Raw genomic sequence first — 27,692 nt, 5'->3', positions numbered from 1 at the left:
ATCATGGCAACTTATTAAAAGTTATTCCTTCCTTTAACATTCATGCAGAAGTTTCACAAATAAAAACGTTTAGTCCGTACCCCTGATGTAACCCATTAAAATAAATACAAGGGAAAAAATGAAATACCCCTCTGGTCCTAAAGGTGGCGGTACTCAACTAGTTTCACGATGCTCTATATTATTAAGACGACGAAGAAGAAGTTGCGGAAGCACATGGTGGACCATGGGAATGTGTTAAGTGTTGCTACTCCGGCTGTCTACACATTTAATAGCATGATAAAACAATTATTTTAAACATATGTAGGATTGTTTTACCTAAGCTCTTTTACCTTCAAAATGGTTCGCGCTAAAAGGTGAGTTTGACTAACGTTAACGTCAACACAAAGCTAGGTCTTGTAATATTGTAACGTAATTCTATTTTAAACCCTTTTATTTTATGCCATTTAAGTCGTCACAACAACCAGTGAGGCCTGCTAAGGAAGAGGATTCATGTATACGTCCTGTGTGTTACTGTCCATAGGGGTAAACAGTTCCAGAAGTCGAACAAAGAGGAACAATATCATGAAGATGACCCAGAAGCCTACAAAAATATGCCTGTCCCTGATAAAGTAAGATCCATGTTTTGACCATCACTATCTTCATTCACTTGCGGGCTCCGTAGGTGAGTGCAAGAAGTTACTGAGATTTCCATAAAATCTTTTACATTTTCATGTCACAACTTGAAGAAGTATGGCGACTTGTTGCTGACCATGGTTCATTACCGTTGACGCTTTTTGCTTGAAAATGGTAGCCAGGAAAGCCAGAAAGTGTTTTTGTATTGAATTGTGTATCTACATCGGAGTAGGGAAGGGGTGGAACGACTTCTTGTTTTCGGGGCGCTAAAGATCGACCTCACGGCCACTGCTCCTCTGCTCTCGGAAAGCTGTTTCATAAACAAAGCACACTTCGACGCTGGATTCTGCAGTATTAATCCAATTATATGCAATATCCAGCACGTAACTGTTCGATGTAGGGCCTGTCTCTATGGAGGAGCCGACTCTCATCCACTGACAAATAGCAACAGAGTTGGTGTAGTCGGGGAGGAGGATGTGGATTCTCAGCGTGACGGCCAAGAGGAGACAGTTGTACACAATTTGACATTTATGGAGTATTTTACTAAAATAAACATATTATAGTACCCCACTGAGATGCATTATCATTTTAAAAGTTCCTGAAAGGAGCAGGACAGGGCCCCTTTTAAGAATAAAATAAAACTCATCTGTACATTGTATATGTTTATAACAGCACTTGCGATCACAACTTGAGAAACTGCTATTTGATGAAATTATGTGGACATAATTCTAAAGATGTGCACATACAAATACTGTCTATCATGACCGACGCCAATGAAAACGTATTTATAATAGTCCCGCATGAAAATGGATAGGGTGGATTCACTCCAGCAGAAAATGTTGACATTTCACAATTTCTGTTGTATTTTTAAGCCAGAAAGAGAATTGTTTGCCATTTTTGTTTGCTTTTGTGTGTTTATTCGTTCATGAACGGGAGCTCCTTGTATCTCACCTCAGACGTCATCACAGTACACGAAGGACAAAATCGACGAGTTTCACGATGCAAAGATTGCGGTAAGGGTTTTGAATCATGTTTTAGACAGCTTATGGCGCTGGTTTGTGTTCTCACACTTGGACTTTTTGACACAGAAACTTTTGGCCAGGGGAGTTGACATGGGGAGTGATGAGGAGGATCTGGATGATGAGGTGGGATTCCTGTTTTTGTTTGCCTTTGATGTCATGACCATTCGTTTAAGCGACAAGACTTCTGCAGGAGGAAGTGATGGCCTTGGAGACTGATGATGATGATGATGATGATGATGATGATGATGATGATGATGAAGATGAAGAAGAAGAGGACGACGACGATAATAAAGACGATGAAGGGACCGACATGGAGAGTGATCTCGAGGGAAAGAAAGACGATGGTTAGATGTCAGTTTGTCGGGTCGTCTAAACTGATAAAAGCTTATTTGAATGATGATGTTTTCCACCTCAGAGCTTCCCAGTGATTTAGCATGGGGCACCAAGAAGAAGATGTTCTACGACTCGGACTATGTGACAACAAGTAAGTATAACATGCCGTTGTCTTCAAAGTTCTAGCAGTGTGTTTTTAAAATGTGAAAATTGCATTAATTTATTTCCATTATATTTTAATAATTGGAAGGATACCAACATACCAACATATTTCCCATTGCACAGGACCAGCAGGAAAAGTAAAGTGCACCAGTAGCAGCATACTGTATATAAAATTAACAAAACTCAGCATATTCTGAGTAACCAACATAAGAAAATCAATAAAATAAAAGTTGCGATTGACTTTGTGATTCGCTTCGCCTTTTCTGAGTTGGCTGGAAAATTAGTTGTCACTTGCTCAGTGGTTCTCTGGTTGGCAGCAACTTCAGCTAGTTCTTTTTCCTCCTGGTTCGGGTGGAAACGTGCTTTGTGGTTGCTCATATTTGTCGTGTTTCCAAAATATTTTAAGCTTGCATAACAGAGCCACTGTCTGGCTGGCTCTTGTCCAGCTTATTTTTACCGTCAGTGCTTCTGGACGCTCGCTTTAAATCCAGCGGGTGCGGGTTGGAGTTTACGCTTAGCCATTCGGTTAGGTGCACCACCATAAACTGTCCAGGTGCCACTTCCGCTTTCCCTCCTTTTTGTTCCATTTTTTTTTTTTTGTTCGGTCAGCATTGTTCGACATTTATGAATCGATTTTAATCCTCAATATCCGCATCGTGATGCATCAAAGAACCGATTATTTCCCCCAACCCTAATTTTTAATGACTTTACAAAATGTTTTTTTTTCACCTGTGTATTTTTTTACACACCCAAATATTTACTGTATACAGTGGATCCCAGCACATTCAACATCTATAATAGTCGTTTAATAAAAAAGAACAAAAACAAAAAACAAATTGTAGTATCAGTCCTGTTTTTTGTATCCTTTCTTTTCTGGGTACTACCACGTAGAATAAATCTACCCTAAAAATGATCTTTTGTTTACTCTGTTTTCCCTTTCAACGCCAACGTCAGCTTTACAGATCCCATGTGTGCTTTGCAGGTGTGTATTTTGGTAACTCGGTCTACCATGACAAATGGTGATATCACAAGTGAAAGTCAATGTAATATGAGCCACCGCCTCTTACTTTTTTTGTGGGGTAAAAAAGGAGGTGTTTATTGCAAGTGTTGCATTTATTTCTTCAAGTGGACGTCACACCTGATGATTTATTGTGGCACAGCGCGGCTATTGAAGATATCCTGCGTTGTTACCGCGCTAATGTCTGCTGTATTTTCATTGTATTGTGACAGAAGGTAAAACGCACGAAGAGCTGGAAGCAGAGGAACAAGAGGAGGAAGAAGAGGCCAAAAATATCCAAAAACGTTTAACGGAAAACCTGACCGAGGAGGATTATGACTTGAACTTTTTTCAGGTATATACCGGCATTGACTTACTGCCATTATTCTCTGGGAGTAATACGTGACCTTTCTGTATGAATGAAGGAGTTTGCTGCGGCAGCGGGAGAGAAGAGTGAGGAGAAAGTTGTGGAAAAGGAGGAGAGGATCGTGAAGGACCTGAAGCAGATGTCTCAGAAGGAGAAAATGAAGCTGCTGAAGAAGGAATCGCCAGAGCTGCTTGAACTCATTCAGGACTTCAAGGCAAAGGTATGTAGAGATGAATGAACATACAAGTACACTTAATGGCTTCATGAGATGGGCACTAAATGATGTTGTGTTCAGCTCACAGAAATGAAGAATGAATTGCAGCCCCTCCTACAGATGGTCAAGGATGGAAAGATCCCACCAGGAAAGGTGACCTCTTTCATCTTTATTTATGTGCAGCGCACGTCACGGTTGAATCATACAGGAGTTCCTTAAGTTATGACATTTTGTTGTTACATACACACTCCCATTAATTATTAATGCTCGGGGTGCAACAATTAAAATTTTCTGGTCAATCACTGATCTTTAAAAAGCCTGACATGCCGATTCCAACTTTGGCTATTTAAAAAAAAAAAGACTGCATACACCTTCAATATCTTATTTTGTTGAAAAACATTAAACAATACCCCAAACTTGTTGTTTTCACTTTAAATGAGGTAGTTCTTACAAATGTATATAAATGAAATGTTTAAAAAATTGTTGGTAGTCTTTTCTTTTTCACATTTTAAAAACAAACAAACAAAACTTGCACAACAGGTTACACTCCAGACCTGATTTGAGCCTCTTACCAGAAATAAAGGGCACAGCAACCGAAAATGGCTGGTCGTCCAATGCCGTGAACTGCATCGTTTTTCTCTTAGTAGCTTTGCTTTTTTCACTGCTCATAAGCTTCTAACAGCAGGTCGCTGCCTGGTTCTTTGCTCCAGCCAGCTTTAGCTTTAGCCTTAGGCTCAATTGCAAGCTGTCGGTCTGGCAGAGCAAAAGGAGGCTGTGGCTGACTTTCAGACTTTTGTTGAGGTAGATAAGATTGGTTTCATATGTAAGGATCAGCCGATCGCCGATGCCCAAAATTAAGGAAATCAGTGCATGCTTAATACTGTACAAAAAGAAAAATAGAACTAATTACGTGCGCGCGGTGGAAGAATTCATAGTCGTGCGTCGCTACACTGAGGAAGGACAAAGTCAAAGTTTGTTCTTTTAGGTTAACTTTTTCCCATCAGTATGTCTCCCTAGTGTGAGGCAGACTTTCTAAATGCAGTGCCTGAATGAAAGTGACAAGTGAAGTGAAATTAGACATCATAAAAGTGGATAAACTCCCACATGGGCTGCATGCCCGGTCCAAGCTGCTCAGACTCCGCAACCATCATGAAGGATAAACATGATATGTGAATGTGAAAGGATCGGACATTGATAACTAAGCAGCATAGTGTGTCTCATTATTGACAATTATGACTTACACTAAAATTCAACTTACATCGATATCGTAGGAACAAAACTCGTACGTCTAATTTTGCTTTCCTTTTCTTTGACACCTTGCCAATAGAGTCTGCTCCATGCTTGAGAGATATAACGAAGGGGAAAAAGTTAACGAAAAAGATCAAAAGCGACGTCCTTCCTCAGGGGAGCAACAAGCGACTATGTATTGTTCCGCCATGCGAACGTAACTAGTTCTCTTTCTTTTTATGCAGTATGAATTTGTGGGCGTGCCTCATAACACAAGGACCGCCTGTAGTTCCTTTACCTTTTGGCTTAATGTCGGTCAATGTGCGGCATTGCAAACCGTTACGTCGGCTGTTGTGTTTAGTTGTCGTTTTACTTAATGGTTGCTATCTGTGCTTTGTTGATGTCAAACCAAAACAACTTGCTTGATCCTGTTTCCAAAAGGGTGCCGCCTACCTGAAGACCAAACAGCAGCTTTATCTCAAGTAAGCTGTCCTCTGATGTTCACGTGTAGCCATTCTTCACTCTTCCTCACGACTGCGTTTAATGCTTCCCTGCCACAGTTACTGTACCAACATCAGCTTCTACTTGGTGCTCAAAGCCAAACGAATCCCCGCTCACAACCATCCAGTGATCGAACGACTGCTCACCTACCGAAATGTAAGTCCTCTGCTGTAATAGATGCCATACCCTTATTTAGCACTACTTCATCATAAAGTCCCTCGCTGCAATAAGCACATCTTTACTATGACATGTGACACCACCGTATGTCATGGTAGCCGTCTTTACCACGACGCATGGCATCTGTAAAGCTGATTGCAATGGAGTTTGAGTGTGTATGTGACGAAGACGCTCGCATCTACTTTCGTGATGGTGCGCCGCGGCCATCTTGTTTACGTTTGTAAACACGTCCACATGAAGACGCGAGAAGGTCTGATTTTTTCAAGTAAGCATTTTTGTGATGTTGAGCAACAAATGCCACCCGCCACTATTTGAGGAATGTAGTATTCTGTTATTTGATTTCCTATATTCACTGTAAACATATGTAGATGAAGGTCATGTCCCATCCTTGTTGTTTGCTTGCCCTAAAGCTCATCAATGGACTGAGTGCAGTCGATGCCCGCCTCGCACCACAGTATCGCGAGCTCCTGGCTACTAAGGAAAAAGACAAGCTCACCAGCAGACCAACATTAGAGAAGAAGGATGGAGTCTCCACAAAGAAGGACAAGGTGAAATAAATCTGTTCTTTACTTGGTGGAAGCAGTAAACTAACGAGTGCATGTTGCTTACAGGATGAAAAAGGGAACGTGGCACTGGAGACGGAGGAAGCATTTTCGGACTCTGACCTGGACGAGGAAGCAGCGTTGCAGTTCTACAGACAAGTGGAGGAGAGGATGATGTTGAAGAACAGCAGGAAGGAGAAGAGAGCTGAAGAGTGAGTGAGAAATGAATTCTAATATGTGATGTATTCCAATGTAACCTGCATGCATGTTCAAATAAATTAAACCATTACAATTCATTACCATTACCAAAGTTGAAAAAGCAGAGGAATGTGAAGGATTGTCACTCTGTTGCAGGGCGGATGAACAAGTTGATGAGGTGGAAGAGATGGATCCAGAAGCTAAGAGAGGCATCACATACCAGGTACCGACACGCACACACTCCACATGTAGCCTTTGCCATTTATTGCTTAGATTATGGGTGTCCAAAGTACGGCCCCTGTAGAATATCTTAACCTACATTGGATTGATTTTAGTGGGTTTGATGGAGTTAATGTGGAAAAATATGGAAGTGGCCTGTACACCCTTCCATTTTTCTATATGCAGCCCTCAGTGGGAAATGTTTGGACAACCCACATGAATTTACAGTACAGTACGTGTGGCTAGCTTAGCCTGAGATTTCATTATTGTTGTTAGGATGCCACCTGCTGGATAGCTCCAGCTTTTGTTATAATATACATAGGTGCACACACTACTCAGCCATACCTTCAAATATCACTGTGGCTCATGTATCTTAATATCAATCAAATGGGGATTCTAGGTGGAATCTTATGGAAGATGTAGTCCAAAAGTCTTAAGGGGAATCCAGAACACAAGCTAAAAAGGGACAAAGTCTGCCTTTTTTTTTCATGTATATTGTTTTATAGCGGTATCAGTGATAAGCCAATGAAGAAAATAGTGATAACAGACCTTAAAAATTAAATGCCAATAATAGTCAAAAGCTTAATCATCGAAACTAGATTTTTTAAAAATTATTTTTGTAATATTTTTAAGTTGTACTATACAAATGGAGTGCTACGTTATGGTTGTGCGTCTGTAGTTTTTGAGTGTCAGAAAGCCTCCTGAAAGGATTGTATCCATGGGTCTGCTTAATTTACATGTACCACGAACAATTGGCCTAATAATGAATATGTCCCCAGATGGCCAAGAACAAAGGTCTTACCCCCAAGAGGAGGAAGATCGACCGTAACCCCCGAGTCAAACACAGAGAGAAGTTCAGGAGGGCCAAGATTCGCAGAAAGGGCCAGGTTAGTATTCCGTTAAGAGATTTTTCAATTTTTCTTTCTTATATCAAATACTGACTTTGTGCATGCGGACCAGGTCCGTGAGGTGCGTCGGGAGGAGACAAGATACAGCGGAGAACTGTCAGGCATTCGTGCAGGAGTCAAGAAGAGTATCAAGCTTAAGTAACCGCACACTGCTGCTATTACTGCATTATTTACAGATCATGTTTTCATAAAGACGCTGATTAATGCTGGGGCACAAAAAGAATAAACTTGTACACATTTTAATAGGTTGCATTACATGCTGTCCATGTACAGAAACATCATTGTATCATTCATTGAACTTCAAGTTAAAGCATTACAGTCAGAATCATTATCATGATTATAAATTAGGGAAGTTTCAAGAATTGTACCGTATTGACCTGAAATGTCGAGTCGTATTATATTCGACTCTTCTCCCCATGCAAGTCAGAGCCTTTCTTCCTGTCACACACCAGCGACCTCAAAGGTTGGACAAGTTATTATTCTGATGCTCATTTTAAAATGATGATCAGTGATGGTGAGTCATGAAACAAAGATTGAGTAAAATGCAGTATTGATGATGTTTTTGTCTTAAGTATTTTTCAGAAACCAGTCTTAAACGAAGGGTCATTTGATATTTGGGTCAATACCGTATTTATTTGTAGCTGTTTGCTGCCATGTAATAACATTATCCTTACTTTGCGTCAAGATATTACCAACCTTGATACAAACGTTGCATAGATTTAATGATTGATGACATGATTGTTTTCAGTAATCGATTAATTATACTTATCCCAAATCTCAATCTACAGTAAACTCCAATGACTATCAGCCCGCTTGTTGCGTAATAAACTGCGCGTGTGCAGCTGTCAAGTTAGTCACGATCCTCTCCTCGATCTCCACCTCGTTCTTCATTTCCTCTTTGGAGAGCACCACCTCGTCCTGGGTGCTCGGGGTCACCACCACCACGTAACCCCGCCTGGAGTCGAGCACGTTGGCCACGACCGCCTGGTGCCTGTAGGTGTCCAGCGCTCGCCGAGCCTTCTCCAGCAGGATGGTGGCGTCTGTCTCCAGTTTGAAGGATATGACGAAGGCCTGCGGCGCCCAGTCCTTCACTAACGGGGACAGGATTTTGGGGACCATGTTCATGGTTAGCTGTAAGGAGGAGGAAAAGTACCATGGCCACATTAGTCCCTTTAATGCTAACTGCACAAGTTGGCATTTTTCGGCCTATGTTCCACCTTATGAGGTAGTGTGGGAGCCACAACAGAGGTAGGACTTTGCCTGTGTGTAAGGGTATTCCACAAAGCCAGGCCAAGGGTGTGAAGTTAGTGTTGAAAGCGATCATCACTCTTCGACGAGTATTTTATACGTCACACCAGATGCCGGCGCTGATGTCCTCTAATGATCTGAATTGTGGGATTCTGTGTCGCTATGTGAAAGCATTATCGCGATTATCTGGGTTCTGTGTTAAAGGCACAGGTGGTAAATGACAGATCTAATGGCATGGTTCTGATGCGGCTATTTTGTGGCATCCCTGTGTCAAAGGGCCGTCTTTTTCAGTGTCGCTGTGTATAAATGGCACAGACACAGAATAAGGACGCAAAGGCAACTGCAATTTTCTGCCTCGGTAGATAGTCGCCCCTCACTACATCTTGGTTCGAACATCGCTCCCTCATTACATTGCAGTTTTTCAAAAAATAATAAATGGTCGCTGTTTTGTGGTTAAAATGGCTAAATGAACTAAAATACAAACACGGTATTTGCTTTAAACTTTTTCCCCTATAATATTTAAACTTTATGCTACATGTCTCTTAATGTTTTATTTTATTTTATTTAACCTTTATTTAACCAGATAAAAACCCATTGAGATCAGGATCTCTTTTACAAGGGTGACCTGGCCAACAGGTCAGCAGCACACGTCACAAGTGATAAAATATACAAATCTAAAAGATTACATACAATGTATATTAACACACATACTTTGTAAAGTGCAAGTGATTAGTAATAAAATCCATAAAAAGCTATTTAAAACAAAGGCACTGTTCTGTGGTCTCACGCTCTTTGTCCAACAGCAAGGACCGAAAGGCTCCAAAAGGAATGAGGAATGTTATTTTTTTATTGTTGTGAAATTAGTTATTTTTTTAAATTTTAGCTGTTTTTTTAAGTTTTCCAGTGTAATTGTATTTTTAGAAAGTACCAAGAGCCAATAAATTAATACATAATAAAATTAATTATACGGAAATTGCCCCCGGGCCGCATTTTGGACACCCTGGTTTAAACAATATCAAGGCAAAATTGGAGGGGTGAAGTTTAACCCGTATCATAGGTGGGAATTATGTACTTAACAAAAGTGTGAAATAACTGTAAATATGTCTATATTTTAGATTCCTCAAAGTAGCTTTTTTGATAACGCTGCAAACCCTTGGTGTTCTCTCAATGAGCTTGATGAGGTAGTCCCCTAAAATGGTTTTCACTTCACAGATGTGCCTTGTCAGGGATACTTAGTGGAACTTCTTGCCATATTTATGGGGTTGTGTTGTGCGTGTCCAAACTTTTGTCATGTACTGTACCTATACATTTTATACATTAATTGTGTTTAATAAGTGTGTGCAGCATATTTAGGGCTTAAACCTGTATTGTGGTGAATGAACAATGGCAATTGAAGAGATGAGGGGAGGGTTGTGGAACTGAATCTGATAATTCACTTTTGTTGCAAATGTTCATGCAAAATAGTAGGAGAATGTCTAGGTCAATAGTAGAAACTACTTAATAATAATAATAATAAAATATGAATATTAGATTTTCATTGAAGAAAATAATGTTTGGCTTTCCTGAGAGCCTCTGTAATCTGTTTAGAAATTGATCTATTTTAACTGATACAGTATGCCATAGAATATATGATATATATCATTATCGCAAGAGACCATTGTATATTGCAACAGTATTACACAATGCTGGGACAACGCCTGACACACTTCTCCTGCCCTTTTATTTTTTGGCATGCACCTCACCTGCTTGTCAGATACTGTGTTGTTGTGTGACAGTGCACACAATATCCTGCTGTACTGGGTTCTGTGTAAAAGGCACAGACATATAGATACTGGATCTATTGTTGTGGCTCTGATGTGTCTATTTTGTGGGATTTCTGTGTGAAAGAGGCTACCTTTTCCGCCTTTTTTCCGTTACGTTTGTGGATAAACAGCACTGATGCGAACCCGCCAATTTGCCGCTTTCAGAAGTACTACCAGAGGTGGGAAGATGCCTGTGTGTAAGTGTTTGTCACAATGCTGCGTCTAAATACAGTATATAAAACACACACACAAAATCACACATCTCTGGGTATTGTATAAAAGGCACACGCTTACACTGCCTGTAAATGTTGGCTGTATTGGTAATTTTGTGGGATCTCTGTGTGGGAAAACTCACTTGAAGAGGTCCATTTGAAGACTGAATTTTGTGCTCGGGCATTTCCGATGCTGGGATGTAGAAATCCGACACTGCTGCAGCCAGGTAAAACATAGCCTTAGATCCTGCGTGCAGAGCAAACTAGCTATGAGCAACATGCAAACAATGCAGCCACCTCTACACATTGCAGTTCTACCTATAGTGCTGAGGGCCTGTGCTGCCGCTTTAAGCAGGTGCAGATACTCTGACAGGGTGCTGAAGTCGACGGGGAGAAGGAGTTGGCCATTGGTTACTTCCCGGTAGCGCTTTAGCACTTTAGCGATGTTTGGGAGCACCTGCTGGTTCACCACCACCTCGCCAGAGTCACTTGCACTGAACTGCAGGGTGTCCAGCATGTTGACAGTGGAGAACATGCGAGTGTATGGATACAGGGAACGATGCCTATGCAGGAAGATGACAGCATAGCCGGAGTCGAGAAAATACTCAGCCGATGACGCTCCCCTCCTTCCGCTGCTGAAATTGTCGAGGAATCGAACGGTACGTGACTCCAGGGGAACTTTGGTGCCCCCGGATGTGATGAGAACCACACAGCGACCGGCCTCGGCGTGACGCTGGGCAAAAGCAGCCATCTTGTCCTTGACCTCCTTCACGTGGGCGGGAGCGGCAAACTCTTCGGCTAGCTTCCCATCGATGGAGGATATTCTGGGCTCTGCCATGACCTGATAAGAGGGAGGCAACTGTGTTAGGAAGTATAACATAATTACATTGTTTCACTCCCTTGTTTCCTGAGATCCTGCAACACTGCCACTGAAGAGCCGTTGAAGAAGATACCCGCATTTATCTGCCTAGAATGCAGCAATATTGTCTCACAGTACAGTAGACTTGCACACAATACAAAAATGCACTTTAACCTACCCAACCCTGGCTGAATTATTGATACAAGGCTTGCATTCATTCTTTGTTTGCTCTTTTTACTCATTGACAGCCAACCATACTATATACAATATATATGTCGCCATTCAATATTTAGTTACTTATTATAAAGGACAATGCAAGAACCTTGCAGAAAAAGGGAGGCACTTCACTAGTTTTATACAGTACCACATAAAGACACATTAATATATATACCACTCACAAAACCTTAGGGATATGCATCTGAAATATCCCTAACTTCTTGTGAGTGTTATATAACACTCGCAAAAAATAAAGTTTCATTTTCAATTTACCGCCAAGTCAAAACAAAAGCGAGTCATGTCTTCCAGTGCATTTTCGTTTTAACAACACAGCACAATGCCGGTAAATGTTTTAGCAGCGAGTTCAAAATGTAACTACCATTTACTTATGCAGGCAATCAAAACATAATGACAAAGTCTTACTTTTTAATACCAATATGTACTGACAGCCGAAGACCCCTTCTTGAGAACTTCTGAACCACTTCCGAGACCTGGTAAGATTTTTTCTTCGCTCGATGTAAACATAGACGTATTACGTTAGCGCCGCCACTGGCTATCTTTGGTACTATGCCCCAAAACACTGACTACGTTTACATGCAGTCGACATACGGGTTAAGGTCAATATTCCGTTTTCTGAAACATTCGGAATAAGCCATTTACATGCGCGACGTGAAAAAAACCCCGCACGGACACGTCTCCACGCACGCAGTACGTCATGACGCAAAGCGCGTTTGCGATTTGGTGCGGGTACTGACCCACCACCACTACTGAAGAAAGTGAGACAGACTAGTGAGTAGTTTGTCTCACTTTCTTCACCAATGGAAGGCGCGAACGTGAAGAAATGGGAAATGGTGCCGGGCCATCCATATCCATGCTATATCCCCAGACACTTTTGAAGATGCCTTTTGTACAAACCCTGCTTGCTGCTAACTGCTCACCTTCTTATAGATTTCGCTATTGCTGTACTTTCTACCGCCAATGAAATACATAATGTTCCTGTCTTTCACCACACTAACGAGGTGGCTTGCCCCCCCCCCCTCCAAAAGTGTGGGGTTTTGCGTGTCGTCATGTTTAGAAGTAGTTCCTCCCAAAGTCACAAGATTAATTTCGAATAGAACATGCGCAGAACACAAATTAAATTAATGTTCCTTTTGATCGGGATATCCCGATAGGCGTACACATGATCCGATTTTCGGGTTAGAAAAGGAGTAACCTAGGGGTAACATTCAGGTTTTTTAAAAAACGGAATATGAGCATATTCCGGTTTTTCAAAAGGGCTATTGGTGTTTACATGGCCGTGTGCAACCGGGTTATCGCTAATATTCCGGTGATGACAGGGTTATTTGACTGCATGTAAACGTAGCCATTGCTTTTTAGTTGCAGGTCTTCCATTATTGTTGTTCCCATTTTTTCGTTTTTTTTACATGGGTAATTATAAAAATGTCGTATGTATGTAAATATAACCAACAAATCCAAATAAATATACAAAGGTGAAAAATAAAATTTGTTTAAAAAAAATTTGGTTATTAATTTGAACGTGGAGCTACTCAATTAATTGCGTTTCTTGAGTATTTTATTACAATACATCTGTGGCTTAACAACGTGACGTAACGTAATGGTTTACATTTCTATGGCTCTGACTTTAAAAACTAGCCCTGTGATTAACCAAGAGGGAGCGCTGTTGCATTGCTGACTAGACAAGCACGGCAACAACCTGTTTCTCACGCTTGCATGTTTCATGTATAGCTAGTTTCTGCATGGCTATACATAGATTATTCAAATTTATCAATTAATCTTCCAGCATGTATGCCCAAGAAGCACTGACTGTTTGTAACAGTCTATATATAGAACACTGGATGAGATCAGATCTATTTAACAATGAGCAGCTGTCCGTTTTTTAAAGAACACAACACATTTAGTAGCGTATGTATGAATAAAAAGAAATGGACTAATTAATTCAGAACAGGTCTTTATTAATGATTTACTGTTTTGATATTAGGTTCGAGTTCCCGCAGGACATTTTAATAATAGCATACAATAAAGAAAGTGCCGTAAATGACGTAAAAATAACAGTCTATAACTTAAATCAACGAGTATCATGAATACACGTTAGCTTTTTTATATTTAAATCCTATTTATATTATTTTTATCTTTATATTTTAATCTACATTTTCATTTTTAATTTTATATTTCCATTCTGAGGTAAGGTCGAGTTAATGGGAATCACGTATAATTTACATAATCGTTATTCAATTAGTACTTGACTTGGGTAGTCTGCCCACGTGGTTTGTTAACTATTAATTTGTGCAGAATGCACTATTATTATTATTGTTATGATTCTTTAAATTCTCCAAGTAATTTGCCATGATTAAAATGCATATGATATTCTAGTGTTGTCATGTGATCATATACATATACATACATAAAGATCATCTCTCTTTTTATTTTGTCATACTTGAATAGTGATGAAAACTGGAGACCACCCACATAACATAGCATAGCATAGCATATAATTGATATTTTTCCGTTTTCTTTTATGTTTATTTCCACAAATATCTACGTATTTTGTTGTGCATATTGTTAAACATATTGTCACATTATTAGCCAAGATTATTTTTTGCTTTTGTTTAGTTATTGACTTTATTTTGCTCAAACGATTGTTTGTAGTAAAATAGAATTATTGTACAATTTTGTTGATATTGTCACATTGTCTTATATTGTTGTATTTATATACAGCATTTTTTAAATTGTTCACAAATAAATGCGTTAATAAAATATTTGTATTAATTCATTAATATTCTGATATATTTAGATACATCAACAAATTAAAGGCAAAATCACAAAATCATTCAATAAGCTTGAACATTTGAAGTTAAAACATATCGGTGTCAGTATCGTTATTGCAGTATCGCCCACCCCTAGTATTATGTTTTATTTATTTATTTATTTATTTTCTTTTTTTCTTTTTTTTCTTTTTTTTCTAGTATTATGTGACACCATGGACTAGTTTCTGTGGCGGCAGGGACGGTGACAAAAAGGCGGCAAAACAACAAATCTTCCATGCGCGTCGACGTATTGGAAGTAGATCCGGTCACGAGCGAGCAGAGTCCCGGATGTTGGCTCTGCAACCGAGAGAGAGGCGAACTAGGGAGAAGGCGGAGAGAAGCTGTGAAGGGACGCCACGGCACCGCAGGCACACACCGGCGAACCTTGCCCGGGACGACAAGCGTCAGGCACTCGGGACAACTCTCCGGTGGCCACCGGCAGACGCTAACAGAGGAGGTGGAAGGCAGAAGACGGCGGGAGCAGTTACTGTGAAACTACCGCGAGGATTACGGAGACCACCGTCAACAACAGCAGCGGCGGCGTCTCTCTCTCCCAGAGTAAGTGAGCTTACAAGGGCATGGAAGTTGAACCGAGGCCCGCGAAATGGACGACTTTGTTGGGGAAGTAAGGGGGGTTGAACCCGGCTGGCTGGCTGGCAGGCCCCGGTTGACAGCTTTCCGCTTGCCGTGGCAGGGGGGCGCAGGGGGACACCCTCTTTTCCACTCCCGCCTCCTCCCCTTCTTGCCTGGCTGTGTTTGCTGGAACTCTCAAGTTGACAGCTCCGGAGCTAGCGGGCTAGCAGACCTGTGCTACAGGTGACAACAAGCGACCTCACAGGCATGGAGGGAGGCAACTTTGACAGCTAGCTAGCCAGTGGAAGCTAACTTTAGCCGTCCTCGGTGTTTGTTTCCTCGCTTCGGGTGTAATGGAGTGACGTACCCCCCCACAGCCAGCCCTCCAGTAGCTATCGTTAGCTAGCTGTTTGGTATGTGCAGTAGGAAGTGTGTGTGTGTGTGTGTGTCATTTGGCTGTGCTGTGTGCCCTGGTGGCATTTGACTCACAGCTGTTGCAGCGTGTTTTCTCCACTGTCAATCGTCTTTCCTCCCCTTCCCTTCCTCGCACACTGCAATTGAATTCCTTCTGCACAGAAAGAAATCATCATCTCCTCCTTGTGTGGCGTGGACACTCAACAAGTGCAGCGGTGTATCCAGTGGCTACATTAGGTACACCTGCACAGTCACACTCAAAAGCAGGCCAGACTAATGAAATCAGTTATTTTATTTTATTGATGTTTTTATTTCGTCATTTTACCTCGCCTAATAGCTAATACTAAAAGTCATACAGTCAAAAATGAAAAAAAGAAGCAGTATGTTTACTCCAGTCGAAGAGCCTCAGTCTACATGACTGGGGTGCTCAGCTGGTTTTATGGATGTGCTGCAAAAACCCAAATAAAAGATTCTCTATATGACAGGAGAGCGTAGCTATTTTATGGACTTACTGCAAGAACGCTCGTCCGAGATCCTCAACATCGTCAACATGACAGGTGTGCTCTGCTGTTTCTAAGGACCCACTGCAAAAACTGGAATTAAAGAGGCGCTATATGGCAGGAATGCTGAGCTGTTTTTAAGGACCTAGTGCAAAAACAATAGCCTAGGATCCTCTCCGTGACAGGAGGCCTGTGCTGTTTTTAAGGACTTACTGTAGAAATGCTAGTCCAAGATCCTCTTAAAGGAGTGCTCATATCCGTACAAGCACGCTCTGCAAAAACTCAAATTAAAGATTCTCTGTAAGAAAGGAGAGCTCTGCTATTTTCAAGCACTTACTGAAAAAGCGCATGTCCAAAATTGTTAATATTCTCTGTATGACAGGTCTGCTCTGCTGTTTTATGGATTGACTGCAAAAATGCTCATCCAAGATCCTTTATATGACAGGAACATTGTGTTGTTTTTCAAAACCTACTGCATAGATGCTAGCCCAAGATCCTCTATGTGACAGGAGCGCTCTGCTGTTTATTGGACTCTTCTTTGGAAAACAAAAAACTTGCTCCCAAGTTTTGATGAAATTCGCAGGCTGGTTTGATGTCATTTGTGGGCCGAATTTGGCCTGCGGGCCGCTAATTGAATATCCCTGGTCTCAAGAGCTCCAACGCAGGAGCTGCCATCAGATAACAGCAGAATATAATCTTAATATTTCGTAATAATAATATATAAGAAGGTAATAATGCTGTTTTGATTGACACTTACTCTTTTCATGCACCAAAATATTAGACACACCTGTGAGGATGATGCAGTGCAAACATAGTAAACACAGTTCAGTAAAAGTGGCAAAGCATTATATTGGTGCTTTTTAGCTCGTGCATGTAAATGAAATGATTGAAATGATGAGTTGCTTCTACTCATTTCTAATTGCAATGTGGTATGGTTCTGAGGTTTTATGTATGGATCTGTATGCTTCTTTAATGGCCTTTCACAAGAGGAGGGCTTGTAAAAGTTGTATCAGTAATGCCTGAGTTGTGAGTAGCAGGATGATGCTAGATCGGTCGCGTACCCCTTCAGACATCTGACTGGAAGTCATGTACCCCCACTCCCGCACACTTAAACAACATAAACCACACAATGAAACATCTTTGATATCGTAAATATATTATGTATAATGACATTATATTAAAAAAATCATGTATCTTATTTTTTAACTGCGCACATAGGCTTCTAATGTAAAACGGAGAGGGTTTTAGAGAGGTAAGATATCGCCTGGCAGGTTTGTCTTCTGTTTAATGAATTTATTGATAACAAGTGGTGACAAGATGTGGTAATATGTGGTGAACTATGATCTTCATGCTCTTTTGCTGTGCTTTGGTTTGCAACAACATGGAAATAGTCAGTACAATGCAACTAATGTTACACATAATTATAGATAATGATGAAAACAAAGGCACATAACGTACAGAAATCAGTAAGGAAATTAATTCCTTACAAGGCTTATTACTGAGCCAAATGGACATATGAGCACATATAGCGGAGATTATGCACCAAGCAAAAATGCACAGCAGCACAGAGCTAACATTATTAAACCTCACCTCTGTGCATTCACGCACAGCATTAACATTTGTGAACAAGGACGAGATGAAAGGAAGAATTGAAAAGACACAGCATTGGATTATGTCATACACATAAGTCTCAATCAACGAAGACACATTATTTGTGACAGCATAAATTTACTTACACGTGCAAAATTGGGGGCTTTCTAACATAGTCAGTGCACGCAGTCAACAATTGACAGGCTCATCCAGCTCAGATAAATGATTAAACACTTTTCATGCACAATGTCACCATAAAACGTACTTATTTGTTCATCTAATGCACACAGAACAATGAACAACTTCATGCTATTACCTTTCTTCTGTACTTACCTGCTGTGGCTGTTCACATGAGGCGTTGGAGCGCATTACGTAAATCTCAGTGTTCAGCACTAATATAGTCAAGCCGTTTTTACATTTTTATTCATGTACCTCCTACTGCAATCTTCGTACCCCTAGGGGTACGCGTACCCCATTTTGTGAACCTAGGTGCTCGACGAAGCACTCACTACGTCCATGTTTATTTTTCACTCATAAAGTGCTTTTCATTTTTGACTGCATGAAATCATTGTCAGAAATTCCAACCACTCACCTCAGACTGAGGAGAAAATGCCCTTAACATGAGTCAGCATCTGCAATGTAAAAGGTCAGACCTGGTTTCGCTTAAAAATAGCAGTGCTACCACTCCAGACACACAGCTGGCAATGTTACTTCTGCTCGATTCACCTGTCGTAGCTCGAATTGAACTTTATCCTGCACCTCGCGTTATTGCCGTTGTTTGCAAACTGCATGTTAGAGGAGTGTTTTTGGAAGCAGCTCTGTATAATATAGCCTTGTGGTGGCATAATACACCTGGATAACATCTCACGTGTTCTTTATGTACATAATAGGCACAGAAATATGAATCACAGCATGCACGCATTTGAAAAATGGGTTTCTCGGAGCATAACTATAGCAGCATTTTTTTCTAGTTATCTGGCTATACTTGCATTGATGGAATTCCTGTTTTGTATATAAAACCTTCGTTCCTGACATAATACCACCTCTGACCCATCCCCAGCTAGATAAGACTGCTGTGTGTATCCACCCACTACTTCATGAAGGATGGCTTGGAAAAAAAAAAAGAAAAAAGGCTTTGCTACACATCTTAAGCCAAAGCTATGCCAGCTATCCGTCAGTCAGCTACAGACATGGAAGCTGTATGTTTTTTTTTTCTTCAGCAAATAGGCAAACCTAGAATGTTGTTGGTGTTATAGCCACAAGGCTATACTAGTTAGGGTTTCCCTTAGGATTTTTTAAACCTGTGGTGGTGGGCTGCATGGGAGGTGGAGTGCCGCTGTGTCGTGCTGCTGCGACGCTGTGGCAGCAATTTTTTTTTTAAATATTTAAATTTACTATCAGTAATAATGTCAACATTACGATTTCACAGGCTTGAACAAGAAATGCATTAATTAACTTTAAATACCTTTCTCTCTGACTTTTCTTCCTCTCCTTATTTGTCAAGTGCCAAAAGGGCAGACAGGCGATTCCGGCGCACATTTTTCAAAATAAAGCGTAATGAAACATTTTTATAATATTCAGGGTTTCCGCTACATGTAATGGATTGTGGCGGGGCGCCACGGCTCAATAAAGGCCGCCACACCTTGGAAAATCAGATTTTTTTAAAATGTGAAAACAATGTTTAGTAATACAGTGTATGAATGGACATATATGCTATATCAGGGGTGCCCATCGCAGCGGTTGCGAAGTAGTGTTGGTCGTGTGTCACCTGCATTATTACTGTCACTTCTTAGATGTCATATGACATCAGTCAGCTGACATTAAGCCCCCCCCCCATTCGCTCCTGTACAGCGTCGGTGGCATAAAAACAGATGTCGGCAGGCACACATGGATAATGCAACTTGTTATTTACTCCTAACATGTCGTACTTTAGTAATTTTAAGCATTGCTGGAACTTCCTTCCCGGGTGCATTTATTTCACATATAAAAGAAGGCTACACCTAGTGTTAACTTTTCCAAACTCAACACAGTAGAAGTGGCGGCACTCCAATATGTAGCGTTGCCTTTCAGTAGTGGCCTGAGGCGCTGTGGGTGAGAGTGTGGTGAAGCTAGTCGCTAGTAGGTAGCCGGTGTAGTATGGCAAGGTGTCACTACAGCAAGGAGTTCTTCGACGTAACAATGTTCGAAACAATAATAATAACAATGTTGCTGTAGTTTGGTTAATATACAGGTCACGTGATATAAATGGCGGTTGTTGGCGGTTTTGGGAGTTTTTTTTTTTTCTTCAGAAGGCTTTATAGGTGGAATAGTTGCGTCCCATTACGTGCATTCTTAACTGCCTCTTTTTAGCTGCTTTTCTATCTTGAGAATGCACAGAAAAGGGAAAGATGTGTGTTCATGTCACACAAGGATTGTGGATGATGGGCAAAATTCCTAAAAAGTGCAATTTTCCTTTAAAGGCTAAACGAAGTACGGTTCCCATGATGCTTAGAATGCGATATTTTGCAGCATATTTGAACCAGAATACAACAAGCAATGGTGCAAAAACAGTGACTGTTTACGGGATTTATATTTTATGTGTCAAATGTCTATGTCTATCAGGTAGACAAAATGTAGTTAAAAAGTAGAAGTGTAACAAAAATGTGTATTTTGCATAATATAGTAGAATGACCCGGATAAGGTTGAGCAGCATCAGGACAATGTTGACGATAAATGACGTAAACTAAACACACGTCTCTCGATTGGATAACACAACACTGAGCATTTGAATAGAAAAATCAGCATTTGTCTCGCGAGGCACAGTTTTCTCCACAAGCGTGGTGATGAACGAAGTGGGTTTGCTGTGCCGCCCGTGTGTATTGTCATGAGACACTCCTTCCATCTTGCAAAGTCCAGCGTTGTCCCATCAACACTATAAAAGCCAAAGTGAGTTCACACGTTTGATTTAAACTATTCTTTCACAACTTTCAGTTTAACTTCACCGCCTGAGTGGCATTTGTTTGGTTTTTCTTCTGCTTTCTTTTCGTCTTCTTCTGTGACTTCCGCCCAATTTTCTGCTGCTTTTGCGAGGAGCTCCTCCTAGATGACATGTAAAATGGTGGTATGGTAAAATGGTGGAAGACGTTTATAGCGGCTGTATTTTAATAATAAAATAAAAAAAAAATGATACACTGCGAGAGCGTATTGATAATCCATTGTAGGGTTAAATATCGCGATAGTTCTACACATAAATTTTGTTTTGCCATATCTCTAGTTTATAGTGTGTCTTTCTATGTAAATATCTCATGTTACAACATGGACACCTGCAGCTCATTGACAAATGCGGCCTGTTTACAATTTTTTTTCACTTTAAATTTGGTGGGTGCGGCTTATATTCAGGTGTGCTCAATAATAGGGAATCTCCAGTGATTGAATAATTGATTAATCATCGATTAATTGTTGCAGTTCTGCACAGTCGCGCTTGGAGGCACGCACGGTGTCTGAGACCGGCGCAAGCAAAGCTCATTAGTCTGTCTAAATTCCAGCATCAAGGCTAGATTTTCGACATCACGCTTCCTTTTGTCTTTTGCATAGCTGACTTTGGTGTCTTCTTTAGCCAGCAAACCCATTGACACTGAATCGACAGCGCCTCTGCTGGTTTTAGCCACATAGTAGCGTTCGGTTTTGCGTCAATTGCTTTGAGACACGATTCATCAACAATCAGTTTTGACAGAATTCTTAACTGTCAACCAATTTACAGAGTAATCGATGTCAATTACGGCCTGTCCACCGTTGGAGTAGAGTGGCAGCTCATTAGGAATGCAGCATGTGGCCCCGTCTGCTCACTCAGAGCCTTTTTTAATTTCTCCCCCTGTTGAAGTGATTATTCAAATCGCCATCCGTGAGGTACACTTTTCAGACTCCTGGTGGTAGTTGAGCCTGTGGCTACTTGCATACTCATCACTGAGTGTGTGTGTGTGCGCGTGTGTGCATGTGTATACTTGTGTATGGTTGGACAGCACCCAACAGGTACCCCTCTGCAGCAAAACCCTATTAGACCACCACATCTCAGCCCTCAGGCTAAAATCCTATTGTATTACATGATTGGCAGGTGGCAATTTATTCATGAGGATGCCAATATTTCTTTTTACAGCATCTTGTGTAGTACTGATGCAGTTGCTAAAAGACCTGTGCTTTTTTTTTTTTAATCTTTTATTTTTTCCTACAAAGCCAAACATGGCACATTTTAAATTCCGGAATGTGAAGTCAGACCAATTGACAATGTAGCTTTTTATTAATTTTTCTTAAAATTTTGACCTTATTCACCTTAGATCAGGGGTGTAAGTGCTTTAATGTTCTTGCCTTTTTGTTGATTTAATATGCTAAAACAAGCCAATGTAGGCCAAGATATGCCAAGCATATCTTGTACTGTATAAGTATAAGCCGCATCGGTGTATAAGCACGTGTCCATGTAATAAAATGGCATATTGTGGCGCGCATGAGTCCAATCAGCTCTTTATTTGACAGGAGGTAGTCATGAGCTAACTTACAACAAGCTTGCCAACCCATTGGAAATTGCAGGAGGTCATTACAATAACACAATTACATTACAATAACAGTCTGACTCACGGTTCCATCTTACAACCTTAAACTCATCACACAGCAACTTAACACTCAAACGTGATACTTCAGAAGTATAGAAACATGTACAAATATGAGTTTAATATGAAAAAAAAACATGATTTTAAAGTTTTACCATAATGGATTTAGTTTGTAAAAGCCATTTCTTTGGAGGAGCATAGAAAGCATACAAAATGGTGGATGGCGCTGCAATGCTGCATCTGTCCACCAGAGGGCACCAGAGGACCTGGAGCCCAAATCCCAGTGGGAAGCTGACGTCATTGCCGTGCATGAGACACAATTGCTTAATGGGAAAACTTTAAAATGTTGGGTTTTGACAATTTTAAACTCATATTGGGATGTGTTTGTATATTTGTCAGTTACACGTTTGAGTGTTAAGTTGCTGTGTGCTGAATTTAGTATTGTTAAAAAGTTTTCTTAGTAAGATGGCACCATGAGTCAGACTGTTTTGTTGTTATACTAGTATATATCATGACCTCCTGTGATTTTCAATGGGTAGTTGCACTGATAGCCTTTGATTGACCCCTGCCAAAGAAAGAGCAATTGTTTCCTCACTGACTCACACGTGGCACAGTATTTAAACAATTAGTAGTAGTTTGGAAGTTAAGGCATGTCACAAGATTAGAATTTAGCCATAAATTAGCCGCACCGCTGTATAAGACGCAGGGTTCAAAGTTTAAGAAAAAAGTAGCGGCTTAAACAGTGGAATTTATGGTACTTTTTAATTTATTTTTTTAGTGTCATTTAAATATTGTGACTAAATTATAATTCTCTATTTTGGTAATAATTAATTAAATTTTATTTAAATTTTAATTCCAAATTAATGTAACGTTTTGACAGTTCTAGAATTCAGTTTAAGAAGTTGTGTCATCTATAATGTCAATTTAATTAATCAATAATGTATTTCTTCATGAGTTAGTTAATTAGTACATAAATACCATATGTCCAATATTTTTTTCCTCAGATTAAAAAATATGATGTAATAGACGACAAATGTTTATAATAAAGTAACAAATAATTCCTGTTAGTGAGTTGACAGGCAGTTAAAGGTAATCATAACTGTGGATGGCAGACGATTGTTGAACGTTGCAGTTTAATTAAATTATTCCTGAATATTTCAACTGAGGCTAACAATAAAACATTTTCTCTCACATTTTATATTTTTTTCCTTTTCACAGTGGCTCTAATACTCAGTAGTAATGTTCTGATGCAATCTTAATTTTAAACATTAATGACATGAATTTTATCATTTTATAATCTGCTGTGGGACAATAAAAAGACAATTGAGCAGCACGCCGCAAATGGCCCCCAGGCCAGACTTTGGACACCTACCTGCTGTTCCTTTCTTCTCAACAGATGCTAATGCTCTTCTTTGCAGATGACTGGGCTATTTTTAAAAGAAACGTGACTTATAAATAAAAACATTTTTTTGCTCCCATTGAGGCCTCAAGAATGAGTGAGAGGCTCAGTCTTCATTAGCGATGCTGTTCCTCCTCCTCCTTCACTAGAATGCAGATGAGCTATGGAACCATTCATCTGCTTGGAACTGCCTCCCTGATTTCAATTTGAATCTTGTTTGCAGTCACGTTGTGTAAGCACACTTCTCCATGTTAAAGAAGTCTTTTTATGGGAAAGATCAGAGGGGATAATTGCGCTTAACTGAACCTCATTTAGTGCTGGCCGGAGCAATTACTGTTACTGTGCAGTTTTTGGCATTTTTATTTATATTTTTTTGGTAATTGAGGGTGTCGTCACACTTGTGGTTTGGTACTAAGTTCTGGACCAAAAAAAAAAAAAAAACCAACAACAACATGCGTGGTAGGGACTGGATCCGATTGGTATTGGGTTTCGATACAAGCGTAATTAACTCATTCAATACCAAAGACGTATTTATATGTTTTTATGAACCCGAACGCTCGATCCCAAAGACAAATTTAGGCATCTTTACGTGTTTTTTTTTTAGTGAGAGGCAAAAAGCGGCGACGACGCAAGTGCACACTAATCGTTATCACGTTTAGAGCAGTTTTAAGCCATAAAAAAGGCCACAAGGTGGCGGAAGTGCATTTGATAAGAGCTCTGCATGGATCATTTGCATATAGAAACACACTCAATAGCAAGGAGGAAGTGGAAGAACATGTAGGAGTGTAGCGTGCAGAAGGTTACGCATTGTATGGAAACGCGCGCATGTGTGTGTGTATGTTCAGCGCTGCATTTGTGGAGACACTTACGTTTGCTGATATTTTTCAAGACACATTTGCTGATATTCTTTTGCCGTGGTTGCAACCGACAGTGATCTGTTATGTTCAATGAATCGATTGTTGTTCGACCACAGCCTTGTCCTGCATAGACTTCATTGTTGACGCTACAATAATATTATTATTAAAGCTCTGGTATTTTAATAGTATTGGTATTGTCAGATACATAAATTCAGGTATTGAGATTGGATTAGGAGTGGAAAAAATGAGGATTGGCGCATCCCTAATAATTGGTGCTAAGTTTGGTGTGGTTCACTTAGAATTGTCACATAAAATGTCGTCTCCTCGGTTGAATACATAGGTTATTTTTATATTTTCTATATTTAACATCTTTGATTTCACAAAGAGTTTCTTAAACATACTTTTAAAGAGTGGGAGAGAGCAGAGCAGAAAGACAGCATTTGTAACGCGTTTTTTCTCACATATTTGTCATTTCTGCATTCTTTTTGCTGTCATTTTTAACACTGGTTCATGTAGTGTTCACATTTGAGCTCAAGTGAACCGAACCGCACCAGAGTTCACTTGTAAGTGGGCCGAGACACAAGGTTTCGGATGATGGCATTTACACTTGAACAAACAAACTGTACTAGCAGAGTAAATGCGCCAGAGTGCGTGTGAAAGCGGTCCCTGTAGCCGTGACATCAAATGTTGGCAAGAATGATATTGGCATCACATCATGACAGTGACAGATATTAGAATGGATTTTAATTAGTTTTTCCTTTCTTCAGCCCCCTTTTTTTCTCCTTCAAAGATTGGCTTAATTAATTATCTGACAATTAGAGATGCATGCATTGTTTATAGTAATATGTAATTGAAAAGAAATGATTTTCAAGGTGTGTACTCTTTCTTCCGGCAACAACCTCGAGAGATGTTTTACCATTCATGTTATTCAGGAGCCACATTTTTTTTAGTTTTGATCAGCTGGGTGCTTTAATCTATTTTTGCAGTAAATTAATGAATTTTTCACGAGGCCCTCGCTTGATTTAGGTGTGGGGTGTCTGTTTTCACACAAGCATCTTCTCCAGCATACCCACCCCCTTCTCAATGGAACTTTTGGAGTATTTTCATTCCTTTTTTTAGAATAATTTATTGAATATGTCAGTAAATTCTTACTCTTTGACTCTGATTCTAGTGTTTGGGGTATTTGCTCAACTGCAGAGATTATCAAGCATTTGTTGTGGGTTAGCCATTTATTTGAGAGGGGTTCTTTATTTGTACAAATTCATTTTATGATAATTTATGCGTATATGCATTGTATTAAATTATTGATGCCTTTTTAAGTAATAGTGATTTTAATATCACAGTTTGTCCAGATTGTGCCAATATTTGGTAGACACTTAGGACAATTGTAGTAACACGTTTTCCTACAGATAATACATATATAATAACATATAAATAACATACTGTATACTACAGCATTTATTTATTCAAGTGATTCATTGGGGCATGGCATCAATTGGAGCGGAGGCCACCATTTAAAGAAAGTGCGCAATTTTGTGGGAAAGTCATAAGCTGTTAATGAAATCTATTGGTGAGCTACTGCACTGAATGACTTACAGCACGTTGGGAATGTATTAAAAAAAAATAAAAAGGATACGGGGGTGGTGGCAGTGGTGCCCTTAAAGTTCATGATGTCTTTGTGTGACTCATTCCAATCCAAAATGACTCATAAGTGTTGCCATCGCGCATGTTCAGCAAGATTTTGCTTGCGATAAATTCTCAGAACTTACTGTGAATAGATTGGCAGAAACTTTCACATATAAAAACTTTATAATACTGTAGTATAGCCACTATGCATGATTGAGTGCTGAATGACAACACACCGGAAAAGGAGTAATTGAAACAATCAAGAAACTCCTAAACAAGCAAGTGCACAGAAAGCATCTTTGCCAATCCGGTTACAAGTGGACAGCTCATTGATTCATAGTGAATAATTCCCCACGTCTAAAATGACCGCTTGTGATCTCACTTGACAGCTTTATATTGCAAACGATCGCCTACTCTTTGCTTGATAAGGAGCAAATGTGTTTGTTGTTTTGTGCCGACGGGAAGCGGCAATGCACCTGCTGTATAGAAAGTAACCCATCTGGAGCGGAAATGAAATCAAAACAGTGCAAATCTTCATGTTCTTACATCCATAGGACATATTCTAAAACAGCCCAATTAACTGATTCACATGTTTGAAGAGGCTTGTGACCTGAGCTTTCATGACAGCGTTTGGTATCTGGTTTAATCATTACAGCGTCTCCTATGACGAACACATCATTAACCTACAAGGCCAGACCAATCTAGATGCTGGGAATCTGAGCAGAGGTGGGGCAATCCCTCCAGTGACACCAACTTGCTTGACAATGCGGTTTTGTCTGCATATGAGCCGTGACAGGGATTTTTTTTTTTGTAATTTATGGTCCATTGTGTATATCTAAAAAAATGTTTTGTGTGCGATCATGCAACACAAATCATGTATGGGCAATGTTTTATTTATCTTTGGCAAAGTTGCATTGTGCTCTTTGACATGCTTGGAAGCACATTACAGCCTCCTACAGTACCAGTAAAATATGCTTGAGGATGCACCACAGGTACTCAGCTGGGTTCAAGTCTGGATGAGACATATTTAGCTCTTCCATCACCATCAACATCCTTGCCTTCCTCAGCAAAGCACTTGTCATCTTGGATGTGTGTTTGGGCTCCTTATCGTGTTGGAAAACTGGGGATCAAGCTCTTGCTTGATAATGCCAAAGTACATGTTGGAATTCATGCTTCCCCCAATGAACCGAAGTTCATCCCAGTGCCGGCAACTGTCATGTCACCCCAAACCATGACATGACACAGCTGAATGTTGTTTCCATCTAAATGATCTTTGGTTTTGGATGGGTTAACTCTCTCTAAAGGGATTACTTGTTCATTCATTTCACCACCAAGTTTCGTTTCCTCGACAGTGACGTCAGTCTGTGTTCAGCGTGAAGCAATTCTTCAAATTCATATCTTAAAAAGTCATTGTGGTCAGGTTTGACTGAGGGCAAAACTCTCTTAAAAGTGTATCACTCAAGCTAACTGTAAGATTAATCATTTAATTAGGGTTGTAACAAATGCAATGTA

General features: G+C 40.1%; 3 protein-coding genes across 4 annotated transcripts in view; 2 read left to right on the top strand and 1 right to left on the bottom strand.

The window, feature by feature from the left end:
- Positions 1 to 177: 177 nt before the first annotated feature.
- Positions 178 to 9,493, top strand: utp3 (UTP3 small subunit processome component). Of its 2 annotated transcripts, XM_054784214.1 has the most exons (16): positions 178 to 353; positions 521 to 608; positions 1,569 to 1,625; positions 1,701 to 1,757; positions 1,825 to 1,978; positions 2,050 to 2,118; positions 3,360 to 3,481; positions 3,552 to 3,713; positions 3,789 to 3,860; positions 5,376 to 5,416; positions 5,495 to 5,591; positions 6,023 to 6,160; positions 6,224 to 6,366; positions 6,509 to 6,575; positions 7,351 to 7,458; positions 7,532 to 9,493. In XM_054784214.1, the coding sequence occupies exons 1-16, from the start codon at positions 337 to 339 to the stop codon at positions 7,619 to 7,621; spliced, it is 1,482 nt and encodes a 493-aa protein (XP_054640189.1). In that variant the 5' UTR covers positions 178 to 336; the 3' UTR covers positions 7,622 to 9,493. The 2 variants fall into 2 exon arrangements, with proteins under 2 accessions (XP_054640189.1, XP_054640190.1); XM_054784215.1 differs by lacking the exon at positions 178 to 353 and having other exon boundaries at positions 544 to 661.
- Positions 7,659 to 12,511, bottom strand: ppcs (phosphopantothenoylcysteine synthetase). The gene is made up of 4 exons (XM_054784216.1): positions 12,240 to 12,511; positions 11,060 to 11,582; positions 10,885 to 10,988; positions 7,659 to 8,610 (listed from the first exon to the last, which is right to left on the bottom strand). The coding sequence occupies exons 2-4, from the start codon at positions 11,577 to 11,579 to the stop codon at positions 8,284 to 8,286; spliced, it is 951 nt and encodes a 316-aa protein (XP_054640191.1). The 5' UTR covers positions 11,580 to 11,582; positions 12,240 to 12,511; the 3' UTR covers positions 7,659 to 8,283.
- A 2,412-nt stretch (positions 12,512 to 14,923) lies between these two features.
- foxj3 (forkhead box J3) overlaps positions 14,924 to 27,692 on the top strand; it is a 157,574-nt gene continuing 144,805 nt past the window's right edge. The window contains exon 1 of the mRNA XM_054784213.1: positions 14,924 to 15,199. The gene's annotated coding sequence lies outside the window, so the exon portion shown is untranslated. The remainder of the gene's footprint in view (positions 15,200 to 27,692) is intronic.

Source organism: Dunckerocampus dactyliophorus, chromosome 8 (genome assembly GCF_027744805.1).
Source record: "Dunckerocampus dactyliophorus isolate RoL2022-P2 chromosome 8, RoL_Ddac_1.1, whole genome shotgun sequence".
In the NCBI taxonomy this organism is placed as follows: domain Eukaryota; kingdom Metazoa; phylum Chordata; class Actinopteri; order Syngnathiformes; family Syngnathidae; genus Dunckerocampus; species Dunckerocampus dactyliophorus.
This window is presented reverse-complemented; position numbering and strand designations above follow the sequence as displayed.

Bases quoted from the DNA above. Each gene is read 5' to 3' on its own strand.
- utp3 (XM_054784214.1), top strand. The intron at 2,119-3,359 runs GTAAGTATAACA...GTATTGTGACAG, and splicing joins CTCGGACTATGTGACAACAA to AAGGTAAAACGCACGAAGAG. The intron at 6,161-6,223 runs GTGAAATAAATC...TGTTGCTTACAG, and splicing joins TCTCCACAAAGAAGGACAAG to GATGAAAAAGGGAACGTGGC.
- ppcs (XM_054784216.1), bottom strand. From the start codon at position 11,579: ATGGCAGAGCCCAGAATATCCTCCATCGATGGGAAGCTAGCCGAAGAG. The intron at 10,989-11,059 runs GTAGAACTGCAA...CTCTGCACGCAG, and splicing joins ACAGGCCCTCAGCACTATAG to GATCTAAGGCTATGTTTTAC. The intron at 8,611-10,884 runs GTGAGTTTTCCC...TCCTCCTTACAG, and splicing joins CTTCAAATGGACCTCTTCAA to CTAACCATGAACATGGTCCC.